At 34.2% G+C, this 21,350-nt stretch overlaps 1 protein-coding gene across 1 annotated transcript in view; it reads right to left on the bottom strand.

The window, feature by feature from the left end:
- Positions 1–21,350, bottom strand: part of Adgrv1 (adhesion G protein-coupled receptor V1) — a 509,007-nt gene that overhangs the window by 280,954 nt on the left and 206,703 nt on the right. The window contains exons 80-83 of the mRNA XM_077795043.1: positions 17,812–18,061; positions 17,055–17,194; positions 15,109–15,269; positions 7,348–7,448 (exon numbers count right to left, since the gene is read on the bottom strand). Coding sequence (XP_077651169.1) covers positions 7,348–7,448; positions 15,109–15,269; positions 17,055–17,194; positions 17,812–18,061 — 652 coding nt within the window. The remainder of the gene's footprint in view (positions 1–7,347; positions 7,449–15,108; positions 15,270–17,054; positions 17,195–17,811; positions 18,062–21,350) is intronic.

Here is a 21,350-nt window from a genome sequence, read left to right as displayed (position 1 = left end):
CTGTAACCTCAACGCATCTTTTCTTGTTTCCCTGTATAGAATTTGCTATATTTTTATCTTCAAATTTTATGCATCCTTCCACAACTATTTCTCTGTAAGGCCTATTCAAGCTGAGGCCCTTTATCCTCAATCTATGCAATACTATACAGTACACTGCAGAAGAAACAATCTTTTTCTCAGTATGCATATACCTGATTCTTACCTGGAGGTCATGGGATAGTTATTTACATGTTTCATATCTTTTCATATCAATTTCCTATTGCACACTTAATATCATGCATATGGTAGATGAGAAATGGTCAAGTTATGGATGAATGATGACCCCTAGGATAAGAATTTGTTCAATTTCTTTTCTTTTTAAATTTTATTACTGGATCATAGAATGGTTAGTGATAATATTTTTGCCATATAGATGAGAATACTTAAATTGAGAGTCAAATATCATAATAAATAAAACTTAAATGTATATTTCTCTCTATATATATTATTTAATTTTTTTAATACTGGGAATTGAACCCAGGAGCCCTTTACCATTGAGCTGTACCCAGCACTCTTTATTTTTTAAATTTGAGATGGTCTTGCTAAGTTGCCAAGGCTGCCCTTGAACTTGTGATCCTCCTGCCTCAGCCTTCTGAGTCACTGGAATTACAGGCATGTTTAAATCTATATTTCTATTTATATACAGAATGCTTTTTAGTCATATTCAACAAACTAATCTCTACAAAAGATTTGGTTAGGTATCTTGGAAATATTTTGTATGAACAAAAGGCTTACATAATCATTACTATTAAAGTGATACTCCTAAACTTTATAGGAAAGAAAGAACTTGGGAAAAGGATATTTCTTTTGGCAGGTAAGCTACCTAGCTTTTTCCTAGTGGTTCACTTTAGGTCCAAAATAATACTGGTAAGTTCCATAAAGTTCCATGAGAATGTTGATGAATTCCATAAAGTGTGAAATGCTGTAAGAAAGACCAAAGTAAAAGCCTCATCTGTCCTCTGAACTGTGTATTAGTTTGCTTATTCAAGTCCCTGAACATCAGAAGAAAGCAGCCCCAAGAGTATCAAAGAGATGAACTTGTAGAAGGTGTAGAATAGTGATCATGAGAGGATGGGAAGGGAAGAGGGGAAGGGGGATAAGAAGAGGTAGGGTAACAGGTACCAAAATGCAATTAGATGGGCAGGAGTAGCTCTAGTATATTACAACACAGTAGGGTAACTATAATAACCATAGTTACCCTACTGTGCTATAATAGGTTACTCTATGGTTATTTTATTACATGTTTCAAAATAACTAGAAGAGAAGAAATGGAAATGCTAGTTACCTGATCACTATCCATATTGTATTCACATTGAATTATCACACTGCACCCAATAATTACATATAACTATTATGTATTGATCAAAACATTTTTAAAAGGGAAAAAAACAAAAGAGAGTATCAAAACACAGCAAAAAAGGGAAATATAAATGTTTGCAAGTAGATTTAATGACTTTTTGACATTTTAAATGAGAATAGAACATTAATGGACTTTTTTGAATAAAAAATTACAGTAAGGAAAAGAGGTTGAAAGTTTTGGGGTTTAGTAAGAATAACAACAGCAGTAATAAAAACAACCAGATGTATTCATAGGTCATAAGAGAACTAATTTAATCTCTTAAAAAGCAGCATCTGGAAACCCACTCACACTCATTCAATATCTGAATTTTAACTGAATGCCTACATTGAAGTATCCTGGGAACAAATTTTTTACCCCTCAAACATCAGATAGAGCTCTAATCTCTAGAGTATACAAAGCACTCAAAAAGTTAAACAACAAAAAAACAACCCAATCAACAAATGGGCCCAGGACCTGAACAGACACTTCTCAGAAGAGGACATACAATCAATCAACAAATACATGAAAAAATGCTCACCATCTCTATCAATCAGAGAAATGCAAATTAAAACTACTCTAAGATACCATCTCACTCCATTAAGAATGGCAGCCATTATGAAGTCAAATAACAATAAGTGTTGGCGAGGATGCGGGGGAAAAAGGTACACTCATACACTGCTGGTGGGACTGCGAATTGGTGCAGCCAATTTGGAAAGCAGTATGGAGATTCCTTGGAAAGCTGGGAATGGAACTACCATTTGACCCAGCTATTCCCCTTCTCGGACTATACCCAAAAGACCTAAAAAGAGAATACTACAGGGACACAGCCACATTAATGTTTATAGCAAGCACAATTCACAATAGCTAGTCTGTGGAACCAACCTAGATGCCCTTAAATAGATGAATGGATAAAAAAATGTGGCATTTATACACATGGAATATTACTCAGCACTAAAAAATAACAAGATAATAGCATTTGCAAGGAAATGGATGGCATTAGAGTGGATTATGGTAAGTGAAGTTAGCCAATCCCTATAAAACAAATGCCGAATGCTTCTCTGATATAAGGGAGTGACTCAAATTGGGTTAGGGAGGAAAAGCATGATAAGAAGATTACCACTAAATAGGGAAGAGAGGTGGGAGGGAAAAAGAGGGAGAAGGGGATTTGCACGGAAGATGGAAGGAGACCCTCATCATTAAATACGTGTATGATGTTGTGAGGAGAAAAAAAAAGTGTGTCACATTAGATTGGGTAGAGAGAAGGGATGCGAGGGGAGGGGAGGGGAGGGGAAGGGGAGGGGGCTTAGGAAAGGCAGCAGAATAAAATAGACATTATTATGGTTGTATGTATATAGGTGACTGTATGATCAATGTGATTCTGCAACCTGTACAATCAGAAAAATGAGAAATTATACCCCATTTGATTCAAAATGTATGAATTGTCAAGATCATTGCACTGTCATGTGTAGCTAATAAAGAAAAAAAGACACACACAAAAGAATAAAAAAAAAGAAAAGAAAATACTTCCTTGATTCATTTATATCTGCACTAACATACAGATATTTTCTATTGAATAATGACTTTGCTTCCCTGGTTCCCATCTTCAAAGAGAAGATCTAATGTTGATACTAGTACTTAAGCTCTTCATTACTTTTCTTTTTCAGAAGCAAAAGTAGAAATAACAAAGGATAGTGTGGTTAATAAGTAAGTAACCAAAACTTTTAACTAAGGACAAATCTCTTCTGACTAAAGAACATTATATAATCTTTCCTGTTGCTCTACTTCAATTGATAAAAATAAGCTAGTCAGATACTTGTTTTCAGGCCCTAAGCACACAATGTTTTTTGTTAAATATTTTTAAAATTGTCAATAGACCTTTATTTTATCCATTAATTTATTTATATGTGGTACTGAGAATTGAACCCAGTGTCTCACACCTGCTAGCCAAGCACTCTTCCACTGAGCCACAACCCCAACCCCACACAATGGCTTTTTTGAGTTATCAATGTCAACAAAAGAGCGTAAGCTGCTTGGGAAGAAACCAAGTCTCTGGCCTCCAGAAGGAGCTGGCATATGGGAGGTCACACAGGGCTTCTGGCTTCAGTCAGTGATTCTCAAAGATTCCCAGGTGCTAGATTCCCAAAGCTAGAATGACATAGCTCCTGATTAAAGGAGAATCTTCTAGCAGGGGTGTCTGAGCAGGATCTTTCCTGAGACACAGGCCATTACAAAACAACATGCTCAAATGTTGCAGAATGAGAAATTAGACAAAGGAAAAAATGAAAGCTCAAGTTTTGTTAAATTCCAGAGGATAGTCCTATGAATCTTTTTTTTAAATATTTTTTAGATGTTAATGAACCTTTATTTTATTCATTTATTTATATGTGGAGCTGAGAGAATCAAACCCAGTGCCTCACACATGCTAGGCAAGTACTCTACCACTGAGCCACAACCCCAGCCAGTCCAATGAATCTTAGAGCAATTCTCTTCCTTTTTGAGGAGAGGGTCTTTGTGTCTAAAGTTCTTGCACACCCAGTTGCTGCCAAAAAAATAAAAATATTTCAAATTCTCAAATATTCACAGTGACATCTGAGTTCAGACACTGTACAGGCTTGTCAGTAAATGTAATAATATTTACTTACATAAGTTTTTTTGCTAGACAAATTTAGTAATCAGTTTCAGAAAATGTGCTTAAGCCAAACAAACAACAGAGAGAGAAAAACAAACATTCCCCACTTTTAAGTATTATTAATCAAAGTAAATATAGTCCTATCTTATCATCATGTTTTCTATGAGGAAACTTCATTTCTTTTTTTAGATTTGGAGAATTGCTTTTCCTGATAGAACCCCCAGAACTGAGAACCCTGAACTGCAAACTTGTCCTTTGCCCTAGTTGTTTACCAGCCTTATCAGGGGACACATGGGTTGGCATGTGATTCTAAGACACAAAACCCCAAAGATATAATTAGATGTTTTCCCCAGAAATATCACCCAATGCCATGGAAGTTTGTTTGATATTGTTCAAATCATACTTGGAAGTAAATTGTCCCACAATTTTTTTGCTATTTGACAATTTTCCTTTAGAAAGAAAACAAATTTCCTTTAGAAAAACATGACTTGGCATTGAAAAAAAGTACCTATTTTTGATAAACTAATGGTAATATATTCCTAATTTCACAAGTTCTAATGGTGTCATTCTCCAATAAACACATTTTTCTGTATCAATAGCGTACTTCTTAATGAGCATCACATCATAAATAAAATGATGAAAATAATCTTATTCCTTTGAATTAAAATACAGATGGTAAGTGGTAGCAAGGTATATCAAACTCAATCAAGTTTCTTACATTACTGCATTGCTTAATGCATCTAGTTCACTTCTGAATCAAGGGGACAAAAAGACAAAGGAAGGAAACCATAAATGTGTTTGCTATGCAGCAGATAAACATCCTTCAGCCCCGCCAAAGTAATATTATGAGAGTACTCTTGAATTTATACTGAACCCCAGTGCTGCCCGTTTTTGATAAAGTCAAAAACTGATCAGATTTGCAGAAAACAAAACAAACACAAAAACAAAACAAAAACTTCTACTGCCACCTGCTGGTGTTTTCTAGTCAATGATAATCAAAGGTGTTAGAATGACAAACTTGAGTTAAGCATTATCTTTTGATTTTTAAAACAAGTATAATCTTTGAATTATTACCTACTCTTCTCCAGGTATAGATGAACATACAATACATATAGTTAATAATGTATATAATATTCTATATAATTCTAGAAGTGTAGAGCCAGACCTAAGCATATTTTTCTGCCTGTTTCATGGACAGACTGTACCACATTATTCTAAAAGGAAGACAAGGATGACCACATTTCCATTCTTTCCTTTCTCACAAAACCCATTCTGCTCATTCCTAGGTCAGCAATAAATATTTGAAGCCAAATGATCTTGGCAGACCTGTCCACAGAGTATAGGTGCAACTCTGACATTTGAAGTCAGCTTCATAAGATTTTTACCAAGAACCACAGACCAAGTTTGTATTTTTGAATACTTCTCTACAGTAAATTTAAACTCTAAGGATATTGACATAACTCTGATGGAGGGTCCCAAATGAGAGTTCTAAGGCTGAAACTATACATCCCTGTTGGAAAGATACTATAACTGGAGTTGTGAACAACTTTAACATTAGAAAGAGTGGAGCCTATGTTCCTGCAATCAACTTCATTTCTTATTTTGGAGGGTCTAAGATTTTTTTTTAAAAGCTTTAGATAAAAATATTTTAAGGGAGATAATTATTCTTTTTAACTTTGAGGGTAATTTTAAAAATCAGAGGAGATAAGTAAAGCATGCTAAGAAAACAATACTTTCTATCAATCACATATCAATATTTCCCAGAAACAAAATAGGAAAATTATTTTTTAATTATTTCATAACACTAGTCATACATTATATGATTTTTTTCATGTCACATTGCTTTGTCTATTCTAAAAATATGCTCAAAATCTGCATTCAACTAATTATTTTCTCTAAAATCAGTTCTAAGTACAATGTGAATCGGAAGGCAATGCCTCAATACATAAACTCTGGTCTTTCACATCCCTAGACATGAGCAAATTTGTCTGCTAGAACACCGAAGAATTTTCTATAATACTGCAGTGCTATAATTAAGTCTTGTACAAATTTTGCTGCCAAAACATCACCAAAATGGGTGGTGAATACAGGCCAAGTAAACTCTAATTATGGAAGGCGGGTTTTCTAAGATCCTACATCCAAGAAGGCAGGCAAGATCAGACAGCTAAGACAGGCTACTGAGGTAATATAAATAGCCTTGTCAAATTCAATGCAAGCCCCCTAGCTGCTATCTTCTGTAGTTCACAGGTATGTTAAAAAACACAATCTGGGACCCTCTACTTGGAATCTAGCACTTGATTGTTCTCTGAAATATGAAGTTATGAAATTAATAGGTCATTGGATCCAAAAAGGCAACAGAATGCCAACGTACCAGATAACTTTCCATTTCAAATTTCAGGCTCTGTTCAGAGTTCAGTAAAGTACACTTTAGCATTCTATAAACCAGTAAGCAAATTGTCAGTAAATAGTACAACACATTTCCCCAAACTGGATGCCTTGTGTATAACCAGCACCCAGTCAAAAAGCAGAGCCTTGTCTGTCTTCTAGAAGTGTCCTCCATTCAGACAAGGAGAGTTCCTAATTTTATAAAATAGTATTGATATATAAACAAATATACTATTGAATAGTTCTCTCAGTAGGAGGGTTACATAGTATATTCTTACCTGCTAGATTCATACAAATGATTATGTTTATTTCCCTTTGTCTTTATAAATGTCTATGCCTTTCTTTCCCCTTATCAGTAAACTGTGTGAATGAGTTGGTTACTCATTTGAGTCTAATTCAAATATCATCTCCTGTGTGGATGTCTTGACCTTCAAACTGTATTCTCTTAGGTCAAATGAAACAATATTTATTTATGCAGATGTTTTAAAGTGTATATCATCTTGTTTATTCTTTTATGGTACTCGGGATTAAAGCTAGAACCGTGTACATGGCAAGCGTGGTCTACTGCTGAATTATACCCCTAGTCCCAGTACATATCATCTTAACACCCTCTAGGTGAAGAATTTATAACAGAGTTATGTTTTATTCCACCAGATTAAACAACATATGTTCACATTAACATATATAAGTTATCAATGTATTGGTTGACAATAAGATGTTTGTCATTTTCTTGTAGGTGACATCAAGATACTTCTCCTTGAGGGAAGTTCACAAAATATACATTCTAGGCCTTAATTTCTCATTTCCTTATATTGCTCTCCTTCTTCATCCTCTTCTACTGCAAAACTAAACGAGCTTATTTCAATTCAGTTGAGATTCACTGTATTTAGTCACTCCAAGGATTACAGAAGAAACATTCACCTCATATAAATTAGACATGCCAGAGCTCTCCTACCTGTGTACCTAAGCTGGCTGCCATCATGTGAGTCAGAAGTTTAGCTGCAAACATGGAGTACCTGGCACAGAAGATGTGGGAAAGAACCGCCAAGCAAAGACCTGAGGAAACAAAAGAGGCCATGTGTGGTTTTGTAATCCATGAAGAGGCAAACAGTATCACAGTGGAAATCTTTGGGACAGTTAAGCACATAGGCCTATCATCTGTTACTATGGCTCATAGCAAAACACATCACCCCTGGGAAAAAGTACATTTTACCTGATGTATAAAATCTTTGTGTATATCAATTAAGCCCAAAGAATGACTTTAATTTTCAAATATCTACATGTTTGCATCCCTGATGAAATAATGAATTAAGCATATTAATTTTAATAAGGATTTAGTTTTCTATGTTTAAATTCATCAAGTTTTACTGTTTAAGAAAAAGTAATCAAATTCTAATCTTTTTTCTAAGAATGGGTGGCTTGGCTAAATAGAGATGTTTAGAGAGGTGATTTTCAGGCATAAAATTGTGAAGGATACTACCAAACCTCAGGTTTGGCAATTACCCTCCACCTTTTTTTTTTTTTATCTACTAGAAACAGTTATATAATTGCATCAGAGGTAATTATGAACTTTAAAGTCAACTTTACACTATTGCATGCCAAAACCAGGGGGAAAAATGTGTTCTATCCCCAGGATGAATTTTAACTTAAAGATTTAAATTTCTAAGTGGTATGAAGAAAATTATTCTTATTATCTCTAAGTCTACTTGAATTCACCTATTTACACTATTTCAAGAGGATGATTAGAACTTCAGCACTAATCCACAATCTTTGCAATTCTCATATTTTTTTTCCCTTTTTCATTGGGGTCGCTGTAATGGCTCATCTGACCTTAAGGGTCCACAGGAAGAGAGAGAGAGAGAGAGAGAGAGAGAGAGAGAGAGAGAGAGAGAGAGAGCATGCGCTGACCCCTTTTATTGAGGAGAAGCTATTCAAATGAGGCAAGGGGTCAGGTTTTAGGGGGCTGAGTCTATCTTCATGATGTCCACTGTCAGCAGGTTGACACATATTTTTCTTTTAATGCTAGATTTTAAAAGCAGAATACATACATATTTTAAGAATATTTTCTGCCTTTTAAAATTTAAATGTGCTGCCTATAGCAACCATGTGCTTTTCACTTAAATCCTTTACCCCAGCCTTGTCCTCAAAAGGATTATTTTGTCTAAGAATTACTGAAGCATTGCAACAATTGGCATTCCCATGGTGTTTTGCAACATACTTTGCATGCAGCACTTCACTTAATTATGTCAATGCTTCCTTGGCAAACAGATCTCTGATTTAACATTTTGTTTTCTTCCATTATCTTCTCTGAAGCTATATGAGCAAGCTTTTAGAGTATATCACATGTTAGTACAAATGGACTGGGCATCTGCAAAATGCCCACATAGGGTCTTGTGATACATTTTATGTTCAAAAACGCCTCTCAGATCTCCTTTTGGGGAAATATTCCCAACTACTTTTATATTTCAATAAGGTAAAAATATTTCAGTAAGGTAGACAAAGAGCCCCACAAGAAGGAAGTTTCTGTATTAGTCAAGACTTTTTATCTAAAAATTTGGTTCCTCATCATATTCCCTTTTCATGATACAAATTTAGTGGATTAAATAGGACAAGCTCAGTAATGTTTAACCAAGTATCCTGAGCTTCAATTAAAATGCTAACATGACACCTGGTGGTAGACCAAGCTCCAAAGTCAGGGGCAGGGAATCAGGCTAGATTCTATTAGCCTTAACTGTAATATGTCATGATTATTTGCTACATTATTTATTTAGGAGAGAAGAATATTGTTACAAACCTTAAGCAGCCTGTGTCCTAGACTAAGGAAACTTAGCTGTCGTTGGGCAGGATATTAACTACATAAGGTTTTAAAAAAATAAATACTTTAGATACCAGGTTTCTAAAAACCATATAGTAATTTAAGCTTCTAAAACACTATATACTAGCATACTAATTTAAGCAATAACATATTTACTTTCTTACCTGAAGTTGAATAACTACATTTAGCATATAAACTTTAAACTTATAAGTTAATTTTTTAAACATAGATTTTTTTCTGTTAAAATTCCTTAATATAATTAGGCAAATCACAATGTATAAAATGTTATAAACATAGATAAAACTTTTTAGACAAAATAAAGTATAACAACTCCAGGTACTTCTAAAGGTTTACTCTTTATAGGTTTTAAAAATTGATCTCTTCACAATTATATAGAAAAACAAGCAACTCACTAATTTTCCTTTATTTTTTTTCCTGGCAGTATATCCCGATTCATTTGGAAAAGAACATTTAATTAGTTCTTTGACACAAATGACTTTGCTGCATGATTCAAAATTGAGAAGGAAGATAAATTAACCTTAATAAGGGTAAATTATAAATTACCCTTAATGATAAGATAGATAATGTTTGATTTAGGTAAGAAAAGCTCAAGAGACTACCTTTAGTCTTTTCCTATTATCACACCTGACTTAATATTTTATTTATCTATATAATATTTGAATGTTTTCATGTATATAAATACATTAATATTTGCATATAAACTGGCATATCCAGAAAACATCTCTGTTCTTGAGCATCATTTACAAAAGGGGTACACTTTTCATTTAACAGAAGTTTATTCCATCACATGATAAATATTAGTATATTTTGCCACAGATTTTTAGTTAAAATATTTATCATCTACTAATCTATCAATTTATGAATTTTGACATTCTCTACAAATAATCCAAACACAGCCCAATTCTAATTATTTTATTATTAAATAAGTTATCAGCTTTTTAGGTTAGTTGTTCTTTCCCCCACTTAATGCTGGCAGTACCTGTCATGCTTTCTACTTTTTGTTACTCATATCTACTGATTCCCATATTTCTGCAATTCTTCCATGAGTACAATGTCTTTTGTTACTGCTACCAATAAGCTAAGGTCTGGAAAAGGAAATAGTCAACCCTGAAAAGATTTCTAATAGGGACATTGTATGAAGCACCATGGAATACATACATCTGTGTATTAGGGAAAGGATTTATTCCAGAGGGATGAGGTTGTCAAGGAGACCCACCTCCAGATCATCAGGGTGTTAAACCTGTGCTGTTCAACACAATAGCCACTAGTCACAAATGACTATTTAAATTTAAATTTTCATGAAAAATTTTAAATCTCAGCTTCTCGGTTGTGTTAGACATATTTCAAGGGCTCATCAACAACCCGTAGCTAGGAGCTACCGTATTGGACAGTATAAAACATTTTCACCCATCACAGAAAGCTCTAAGGGAGAGTACTGTGTTAAACTATTTTGAATATGAATATGTACTATTTCAGAAAAAAAGTATTAAAAATTATAATATTAAATTTAAAAGGAATATTTATTTATTAATTTAACAAATATCTATGAAAACTAGTGTATGTCAGTGATTGGGTTGGGTGATGTTCAAAAAGATACTCACTGCTCTCTGAGAGCTTGTTTCACTACAAATCTATCTGTATTTTCCTCCATAAAAAGACTGGCTTATGAAGTTGACACAACACAATTCCAGTCAAAGAGATGCAGAGGAAAACATTGTGGGTGGCTTTCAGGGAAGATCTCACTGCTTTTAAAACAGTGTTCTCCGTTGGTACATCTGGACATTGTTAGTGTGATGCTTACACTACTGCAACCAACTCAAGACCATGTAGGGACAAGGCTCAGGGGAAAAAAACATTTTGGGGGAAAGCAAAACAGAAATATGAGAAGAGGCTGGGCTCCTAATGACACCATCAAGGTATTAAACCAGGAACCTTAAATCTGTTTTAACCTTTTAGTTGTTTTCTATTATTTGCAGCCAAAGTCATGCTAAACAATATCCTACACAAATGTAACAACCAAACATCTGTATGCCATGTCAGAATTAAAACTATGTTTTCTGACTTCTTCAACTGTAGTCTTTTTAAGCTCTAAGCATATTTTTTTCTATTTAAGGATATTATTTTTCTATTCTTAGCATATTTTTTATCCATTTAATAGAATAAAGATGTTTTGATATATTACTCATCACATTTATAGTATCTACTTTAGTTTCTGTAAGAACTTAATAGAAAATTTTAGAAAATTTTATCTTATTTTTAAAAACAATTTTGAAGTAAATATGTGACATTTGGCAATGTTATTTTTTTCTTTTGGAAAAACTTTTAGAATCTTAGTTTGTAAAACAAAAAGTGCAATCTGAATATTCTTGCAGTTTTTATAAGCATTGAACAAAAAATTATGTTGCTTCAAAGGACTTTGGGTTGTATTAATTTACTTAACCTATAAGCCTTATATTTAGCATTTTATAAACAGTTATTTGCAGTGAACTTGAAACTGTGTTGGCATTTATATATAGCATAATATATTTAGTAGCCTATAAAAAATTAAGTAAAAGTTAAGTCAATTAAAAAGGAAAGCTTTAATTTGCATTAAAGGATTTCTCTACCTTAAGAGAACAAAATAAAAGTTAAATACATATGAGGCCTGGCCAGCTCTGCCTCTGCTTAAAACCACTGTAAACATGGGAGACTTACTGCAAGCACATCAAAATCACCTCACATATTCACTGATGTTAAAACATGGAATATGGAATACTGTAGGTTCTCTTTGAGAATATAAGACTATGGATGGGGCTTATGTTAAAATCAGGACACACACAATCCAAAGTCTGTCTTTGATAGTATACTATCAAAGCAGGGCACAATGAAGGAGGTTTTTTGACATTATCATCCAAATAGTAATGTGTGCCCAAACCATGCTGAAGTTCCTGAATAATTACATGAAAACATATTGCATAATCATAGGAAGCTGGCTTTAAGTTATATTTCTTCCATGTTGTTTTGTGGCTAAGTTCCATAAAGCTATATTTCAAGGCACACAGCACTCATTTTCTCATTCTCTCTTCCTATCCATCTCACCTCAAGGAATGACCCTCCTTTAAATTTCTGGCATTGTGTAAATGGTTAAGTCTTGGTATATGCCTCTTTCATCTTTCTAAACTGAGGATTGCTAAGCATTTTGGCCTCTGTGCCTACTTTACACATTGATTGTTTTGGTTGTTCTGCTTTCGCATAGAGCTACAAAATAGATTAACTTTGATCTACTGTGATTAAAACAAGGAAAGGTTAAATTCCTTTTTAACTATATATTACTATATTTCATAAAAAGAATTAGTTAATTACTATCAAATTTAGAGGGATATTCAATAGGACCTGACCCAAATTATAGCATAGATAAGACATAACATTCTCTTTTCTGGTTCCTGGGGCCCAACAGAGGATAGGCTTTCTCCTCCCACAAACCCCTTTGCGAAGCTAAAATTAAAGCACAAAGACAGGACTTTAACTGTCATTATTGACAGATCATGCAAATTACAGAACAATGTGTCATGGACAAGGGGGAAAAACCAAGAATTTCAAATTACTGAAATTAATTCCAACTTGAAAGTAATAAAGGCAGATAGTGATGCTTTGGTGTATGTTGATTGTCAAATACATCAGCAAATCTATATTGCCTTTTCTAGAGTAAGCTACAGAAAAGAAATATTTATTAACAATTCTCCCAGGAAAAATGTTATAGTCCTGCTAGTTTCCATAAAATCAGGATGACTTTCTCTGTTTAATTTTAAAAACTCTTTGCTTTGATGATCAATATTTGAAACAAAACAAGAAAATTTTGTGGGTCATAAAAACACTTGAATTTTATATCTATGGAGAAATGTAAAATGACAGGATTTTTATTCCAATATTGTACCTTTCAATTTCATTTCATCAGCCTATGAAATTTCTTTGCTTTATAAATTCATTGGCATTAAAGTAAAATGGAATTTCTTACCTATTTTGGAACTATAATGGACAAAGAAGAATATATTAAGTAAGAAATTATAAAATTTATGAAAGACATTACTAAGAATAAGAAATTACTAGCTGAGTGTGGGCATGCCTATAATCCCAGTGGCTCAGGAGGCTGAGGCAGGAAGATCATGAGTTCAAAGTCAGCCTCAGCAACAGCAAGGTGCAAAGCAATTCAGTGAGACCTTATCTTCTCTAAATAAAACACAAAATAGGACTGGGGTAACCTCCTAAAAAAGAATAAGAAATTATTAACTTTTGCTATTGAATCTAAATTAGGTTCATAATTAAGATACATTAAGGAAAATTTGTAGCTATATAAAATCAAATTATATTGGAAATATTTTAGCAACTGAACTAAGAACAGTAATTAATTGCTTGACTCTGTCTCCAGAAAAACTCAATGACAATTACATTTACAGATAAAACATCATCAAAGCAGAATATCAGAAATGTCTGATTCAATATATTTCCCACCTTATTAAGTAGAAATCATTTATAATCATACATCATTAGGGGGATATTGAGGTATGCGGAAACTATGTAATTTACTCAACGTTTCACACTCACTAATGGCAGATCAAGTATTTGAAACCAGACATTCTGGCTTCAGGTTTTGTATTTTAAACCATTACCCTATACCTAGTTCTCTGTAGAATAAACATATTGTTCACAGAAAGAGTTGTGGAGCTTTTAAAAAGTGAATTAAGGCACAGAAGTGCTGAAGATGGGGGACAGAAATATACAGTAAGGAATTCTCAGACTTCCACCCATATACTTAATATAGTACATGGGAATAATTCTATTGATTAGTTTGACAAGTACTAATACAATTTAAGTTCCTATTAATGCCCAAAATGGGGCTTGGATATGGAAAATGATAGATGACTTTTAAAATAATTTCTATTTGTTTTAATTAGTTATATATGACAGTATGTCCTTTGACACATCATGCATAATGAAACATAATTTCACATTCTTCTGGTTATACATGATGTAGAATCCTACCAATTGTAATTTTATATGTACATAGGGTAATAATGATAGATGATTTTTTTAATACAGTGTTTGCCATATTTAAAATGGTTAAGCTGTAGAATACAAATCAACCAAAGGGTAGGGTTGGTTTTTTTTTTTTAACTATTGCAAATACAAAATTCTTTGACTGTATTATCTCAAATAATCCTGAAATTCTATCTCACAGAACCTGCCCTCTAAACCAACAAATTATAACCTTTCTTACTATCTAGCTTCTCATACTGTGTTATATATATTCCTTAGGAGTTGGGACTAAGTCCTATACTTTTTACTCTGTCTGTAGTATAAGTGGCCCTCCATAAATATCTATTGTATGAATTAATGAATAAAACAAATAGAAAAAACAACAGGAAATGATTAATGATATTCACATCTTGCATATATTAAAGAACCATAGAGTGGCAGAGAGGGAGGGAAGGAGGAGAAAAGTGCTGGGGAGTGATATTGGTCAAGTTATATTGTTTAATTGTGTGCACATACAAATATGTAACAACAAATATCTCCATCAATATGTACTACTATGATACACCAATAAAAAATGTGGAAAATATTTTTTAAATGGCCAACCCACGTATGTAAAGCATGAATGTTTTTCACAGATAAAATATTGAATGGGAAAAGTCAAAGCCAAAATGAACTATACGATTTCATTTGTATAAAGTACAAAGACAAGTAAACCGAATACATACTATTTGAACTCAGAAATAAGTGTAGTAAATATTTTTTCTAAATATCAATTGACATTGTTTTTTGGGGAAAAAAACTATGGACAAACAGACCTTCATTCTCACAATTATTTAAAATTATTGACTTGAAAACACTATCACTGACCTGATATACATATAAATCCGGAAGAGAAAAAGGCTTCGTTGTATGAAGACAAGTTGTCAGTCTGGGCGTAGGCGGCATACAGGGACATGTGTGAACAGGCACATTCCACATAATCTGCAGTGTCCTCAACCACTTTGCAAAACTGACTGTCAGACAACCAGCTGGAACAAAACATAATAGTCACTATTCCCCTTTCGTCAGTGCTTAAGATGTTGAAATGTCTTTTGAAGAAAAAAGTACTTGCTGAACTTAAGTTTTCTTTACTCAAGACCTAAGCAGACCACGTTTTGAAGAAGGAACACCAAAGGGAACATCTTGTCCAGGATGTGAGCCAACAAATTCCACCAGACACCTTAAGAAACAGTCTAAATACAACTACACCTGCCACAGCATTCCCAGTACCAAAGAAGCTGGTCTTCCGACAGTAATACCAGTCCCTGCCTATAAATGTAAGACAGACCCACTCTTCTCTATCACTCTAAAATCCTAAGAGATAACATAGCCATGATATGTGTAGTTCTTGCCCTTCCATATGATTTCACAAGTTCTTGTATTTTGAACCACATAATTTACTTGTATGCTTTTCTAAGATTCCTTCCTCACCTTTTTTTTTTTTAATTTTGAGCCGATTATATATGTTTTCCAATGTACTTCAAATGCTTCACTCTATAAATTTTGGCTCATTTTGCATTGCCAGAGATTACAGGTTTATGCTCCCTTCCCTTTTAATGCATCTTGAGTCTATTACTTTTCTAAGGACATATAACTTCATAACCTCAATTGGGGATTTGAGCTTGAAACTTTTCATTTGGGCTTGAAACCTTCATTTCTAATTATACATTGAGGACTGCAGACTATGTAATGATGCTCCTTGACATATGATGGGGTTAACTCCTGATAAACCCATCATAAGTCTACAGTATTACAAGCTACAACTGCACTTAACCTATACAACCTCCTGCATATCATAGCTTAGCTATACAGTGCACCCTCATAATCATGCAGCTGACCAGGAGCCGTGGCTTAGTGTTGCAGCTCAGCATCATGAGACAGTATCATGCCACATACCATCCATAAGGAAAAAGAGCAAAATTCAAAATTTGAGTATGAACTCTACTGAATGTATATCACTTCTGCTCTATTTTAAAATAGAAGAATACTAAGTTGAACCATCTTAAGCCAGGGACCATCTGCATTAGGTTTGAGATATGCCTTCAGGCATAGGAATTTCACTTCAAAGTGTTTTTTCACAGAAAAAGAAAGAGACTAACCAAAATTTTGCTGTTTCAGCAGACAGTTGGTTGCCCAACAAAGACATTAAATTTAGTTATAATTTTAGCTTTTGTGGCTAAAACTAAATAATATACACAATCCTAGACCTTCTCGGCCAGCATTGCCTGGCCCTGCACCATTGATTGAGATCTGAGTGATAGTAACTACTCAGAAACTTGTGACCTTAGGTCAAGAGAAAAGAAATAATTGCTTTTCTTCCCATTCCTTTACCTGGCTTTAATCCTAAAATATATCCAACATGATTGGACTAGAATTATAAATCCTGCTGTTTCCTCTAAACATAGAGTGTCAGCTCCTGAACCACAAGCCCAGGTGAAAGGAAGACAAATAATGAATTTCTTTCCTTTCCAGAAAACTAACTGATGACTTCAGAAAAGTTATCTGAATTGAGCAGGACTCATGTCATAACCTACAAAAGGAGTAATAATAAATAAATAAATAATGTGCTACACACAGTTAAATCACTTGGCTGAGCTTGCCATCTGAACGATGCTAGACCATTCCCTATGCTCCTCTGTCTTATTGTAGAGATTATTCTGTGGTGTTAGGTCACTGAGTGCCACCTCTATATCCAGTTCAAAAAAAAAATAGGTTTAATGGTGCTGGTATGTGGAAGGACTAAACTCTAATCTTCAAAAGTTGTTAATAAGTACCTTGCTGTAGCCTGATTCCAAAGGAGACAGAGAGATGTCCGAGGAACAATTCTAGGCTCAGCAGCATAAATCCTGTAGAGGACTTCATTGTTGTTAGTCAGGAGTTGTGAACTCTGATCTTTCACACTCAAAGACAATACCTGTAATAACAAAAGGAATAGAAAATTCAATGACATTTTCGAATCAATGTTAAGAATGAATTTCGCATACTAAACTATATTTCATTTTCATAATAGTTATCTGTTTTCTTCCAGTATTAATAGAGAGCTCACTTATCAATGCAGGATATCTGACTGGTCTTCCATCATGCACATTCTACCTCTGCTTCATTCATTCAGTGATATTCAGCTAACAGCACTCACTTTAACTATAATTTGCCAACTTTATCAAGAGTGAGGTATACAATTGAATATTAGAGAAAGCTATATTTTGTTGCTTTCCATATGTGTGTGTGTATGTGTGTGTGTGTGTGTATATATATAAAACATACATATATATATGTGTATATATATATATATATATATCTTATACAACTCATATATTGAGTAAAATAACTCAATAAAACAGGAAAGAGACATTTCCAACTATTTTGAAACTAAACATTCTATAAATGGTTCATGAACATGAAAGACTTCTTATATTAATTCACCACATATAGTATCTGCCAAAACTCTGATCAAAGAGATGTATTCTGATCAGATGTCTGCTAAAGAAAACATGAGATTCTAACAACATAATTTTTAAAATGATAGATTACCTTGTTTTTCAGGGCAGGAAGATTGTTACCAGTTATAAACCACTGCTGACTGCTATACTCTGTAAACTGGACTAATTTACATGAATTTTTCCCAGCCATTATTTGTGCATCTGAGACATCCAATAACTTCTCTGGAATTCTAATATAATCCCCTTCCTTTCCTTCAAACTTGTGCCCATTGATTTGCTGAGGATACCAGTGAAGAGCCAGTATTGACAAGTATGGGCAACTATCAAGGATGGTTTTGCTTCTGCAAGAAAAAATAAATAAAAAAGATTCTGCTAAAATGGCGAGTATTTACAACCATATATCCACTTAAATGCATTACATTGGGATTCTGCTCTTTATACATAACAATGACATTACCAGCCCAGGAGTACTAGGTAAAATTTGCTTTCAGTTCCTTTATGGTTAACTGTTATGAACTTTTCCACAAAACTTTCCACATCCTCTTGACTAATCCTCCCTGTAACCTAAAACAAGGTTTTTTTGTTGTTGTTGTTGTTGTTGTTGTTGTTGTTTTAAAGCTGGTTAATGGATATCAAGATACAATCTATGGCTGTAAAATGTACTTTTCTGTGTTCCTCACATCAGTATTGGTGGAACAGGGTAAGAAAAGGGTATCCCCACTAAACTGAAGCACTGTTTGATTCAAGAACATCTTAAACCTTAGCTATATCAAGAGCCATGTTTCACCTAGAGGGTACCTCATGCCTTTCTAACCCATAAGAGCATTTGAACTAATATAATCATTTGGTAAGAAAAACGGCTCTGAAGAGTGGGCTTTATTCATTTAATAGTTCAGATTTGAAGATCTCCTAGGTATGATAAGATCCTGTGTGCAATGAAATTACTTTCAAACCTCACTATGTGTTGAAATCACTTGGAACTTGGCTTAAAATAGAGCTATCTAGTTTACACTCAGACTTACTAACTCAGAAATCTTACTCACAAGAGGGGGTTGGCAGTCCTAGGAATCTGGATTTGTAACCAGTCACCCAGAGAATCTGTTGCAACCTGTGAACCCATTATCATTGCAAACAATGAAGAGAAACAAAGATAAATCAGATCTGAAACATGCCTTAAAAATTATAGAGAACATCAGGTCATTAGTATAAGATTTATGCATTAAGTGTTTAAGTTATATGGACCACAACAGATGTAGAGTATATATAATTAGACCATTGATCTAAATGATACCTTGCCAAGACACCCTAAGCTAGTAAACGAAGAGAATTTTAAATGAAAGATTTGAGAAACAAAAGGAAAGAGCAAAGGATAACTTTTTCCTCTAACTATATACCCTTCTCTAAAAAAAAAAAAAAAAAAAAAAAAAAAAAAAAAAAAAAACTTTTCCACAGCTTAAATGACCACAATTGAATCTGCACCTTCAATTATCTATACCTAACCCACCATTTATCCAGAGCTCTAGGTCCCAGTGTCAAGTCTTCTATGAAAACACTTCAATTTCCATGGGCCACACATGCCTCCACACAACTTGTCAAAGATCCAATACAGTCTCCCCACTCAGCTTCCTAAATCATCATTGGGACTCCCCGCTTAATAGCTACCACTACAGAACCCGTGACCAGGCCACAAAGCAACTAAGACCAATGAAGTCCACCCCCCATTGCTGCACAGACACATTTTAGGCTCCTCGACCTGTAATCTACTGAGAATCTGACGAGTCAAAACTACCATAGATTCTTCTATCTTGGCAAACCAACATTATATCACAATTATATCACAATGACTCTCCCCACCCTCGATAAAAACCAACCCTTCTTGGCACCTAACCTTTTATATTGATGCCCTTCAAATGCACTCATCTTGGTCAATCCCATAAGCTACTTCATACCTAGACTTAAGTGGGGGGGGCACATTAATATGTTGATCAATTGTTAATGTTGAATGGCCCCTATACTAATTCACTGTGACCAACCTCAGTGGTCACAGTGAATTAACAATAAACAATCCATGACATTGGTTTTATTTGGTTTTCAGGTGATTGTTCTGAATTCCATCATTTTTGACATTATCCTTGCTCAATTCCCACACCTTCTATTCTCAGCAGATGCTCTTGATATTGCTTAAGACAATATATAGATATGCATAATTATGGTTATCTTTGTCTTTGGAGTTACTTAAGCAAAACAAAATAATAGTGATCTCTCTCATTTTTTATGTTCCATTAATTTGAACATTTGTCTTCACTCAACAGTTATCCCCTATGTAGTCTTCCCCTTGCTTCAATCCTTCCCTTCCTCCTACTGGAGATTGAACCCAGGGGCACTCTACCACTGAGTTACACCTTCATTCTTTTTAATTTCTTTTTATTTTTTAAGACAGGTCTCATGAAGTTTCCCAGGCTTGACTGGAACCTACCATCCTCCTACCTCAGCCTTACAAGTCTCTGGAATTACCACCTAGTTTTCCTGTTTCTTGCTTTCCCTCTTCTTTAATTTCAACAACCTCTTCAACGTGATGTTTCTAAAATACCAAATCTGATTCCTCCCCCACCCACCTCTCTCTCTCTCTCTCTCTCTCTCTCTCTCTCTCTCTCTCTCTCTCTCTCACACACACACACACACACACAGAAACATTCTGTAGCTTAAGTGGGAACTTACTTTAAACAAATAAGCAATCCATGTCAGAGATTGCTGAAGACAGGATTAAAGACATATATCAAAGGTACTAAGAAGGAACTGCTAATCATTGGTCTCAGATAGACATCTAGGAGCAGTGGTAAAGAGAAGAAGCCTCCTGAAATGAGGCACCTGTGAAGTTATTGATACCTTGCTCATTTTTCAATAAAAACATCAAACACTGGGACTCACCCTGCAAGGTTAAAGGAAGAGTACAGGGGAAAAGGGTGCTGGTTCTTTGTCTTAACCTTGTCACCCACTGGCACTCATGTGGAATGAAAGTCTGAACACCTAGGATTCATGAGGTTGGAAGGGAGTTGTTACAAAGCAGGACTGTGGGGTCAAGTAGCCCTGGAAGGGAGTCCATACTTCATCATAGACTGGTGACCAATGAAAAAATAAATAAATAGAAGGGAGGCCAGTACAATAGAGGATGAAAAATGGGAGGAGGGAAGAGGGGAGGCATACTGGGGATTAAAATGGAGCAAATTATATTCCATGCATGTATGACTGTGTCAAAATGAACTGATTGTTATGGGTTACAATGAACTAACAAAAACATTTAAAAGAACTATATTAAAATATAGTGTATATATATATATATACACTATACTTTATAACATATATATGTAACTATTATATATAAAACTCTCTCTCCATATATGTGTGTGTTGTGTGTGTGTGTGTGTGTGTGTGTGTGTGTGTGTATAACCTTTGGTGAGGATTAAGTTGAACCTTATATAAATTTCAATATTATAATGTTATAATGTTTCAATATTATAATTCACTCATATTCTTCAATGCAAAACTATGTCAAGACTAGAGCAGAGGTGTACAGTTAAGATCACTTATGTTATTATTTATATCTTGCTCTCCCTGATAAAAAGGCTACCA

Source organism: Urocitellus parryii, chromosome 1 (assembly GCF_045843805.1).
Source record: "Urocitellus parryii isolate mUroPar1 chromosome 1, mUroPar1.hap1, whole genome shotgun sequence".
NCBI classification, from domain to species: Eukaryota; Metazoa; Chordata; class Mammalia; order Rodentia; family Sciuridae; genus Urocitellus; species Urocitellus parryii.
This window is presented reverse-complemented; position numbering and strand designations above follow the sequence as displayed.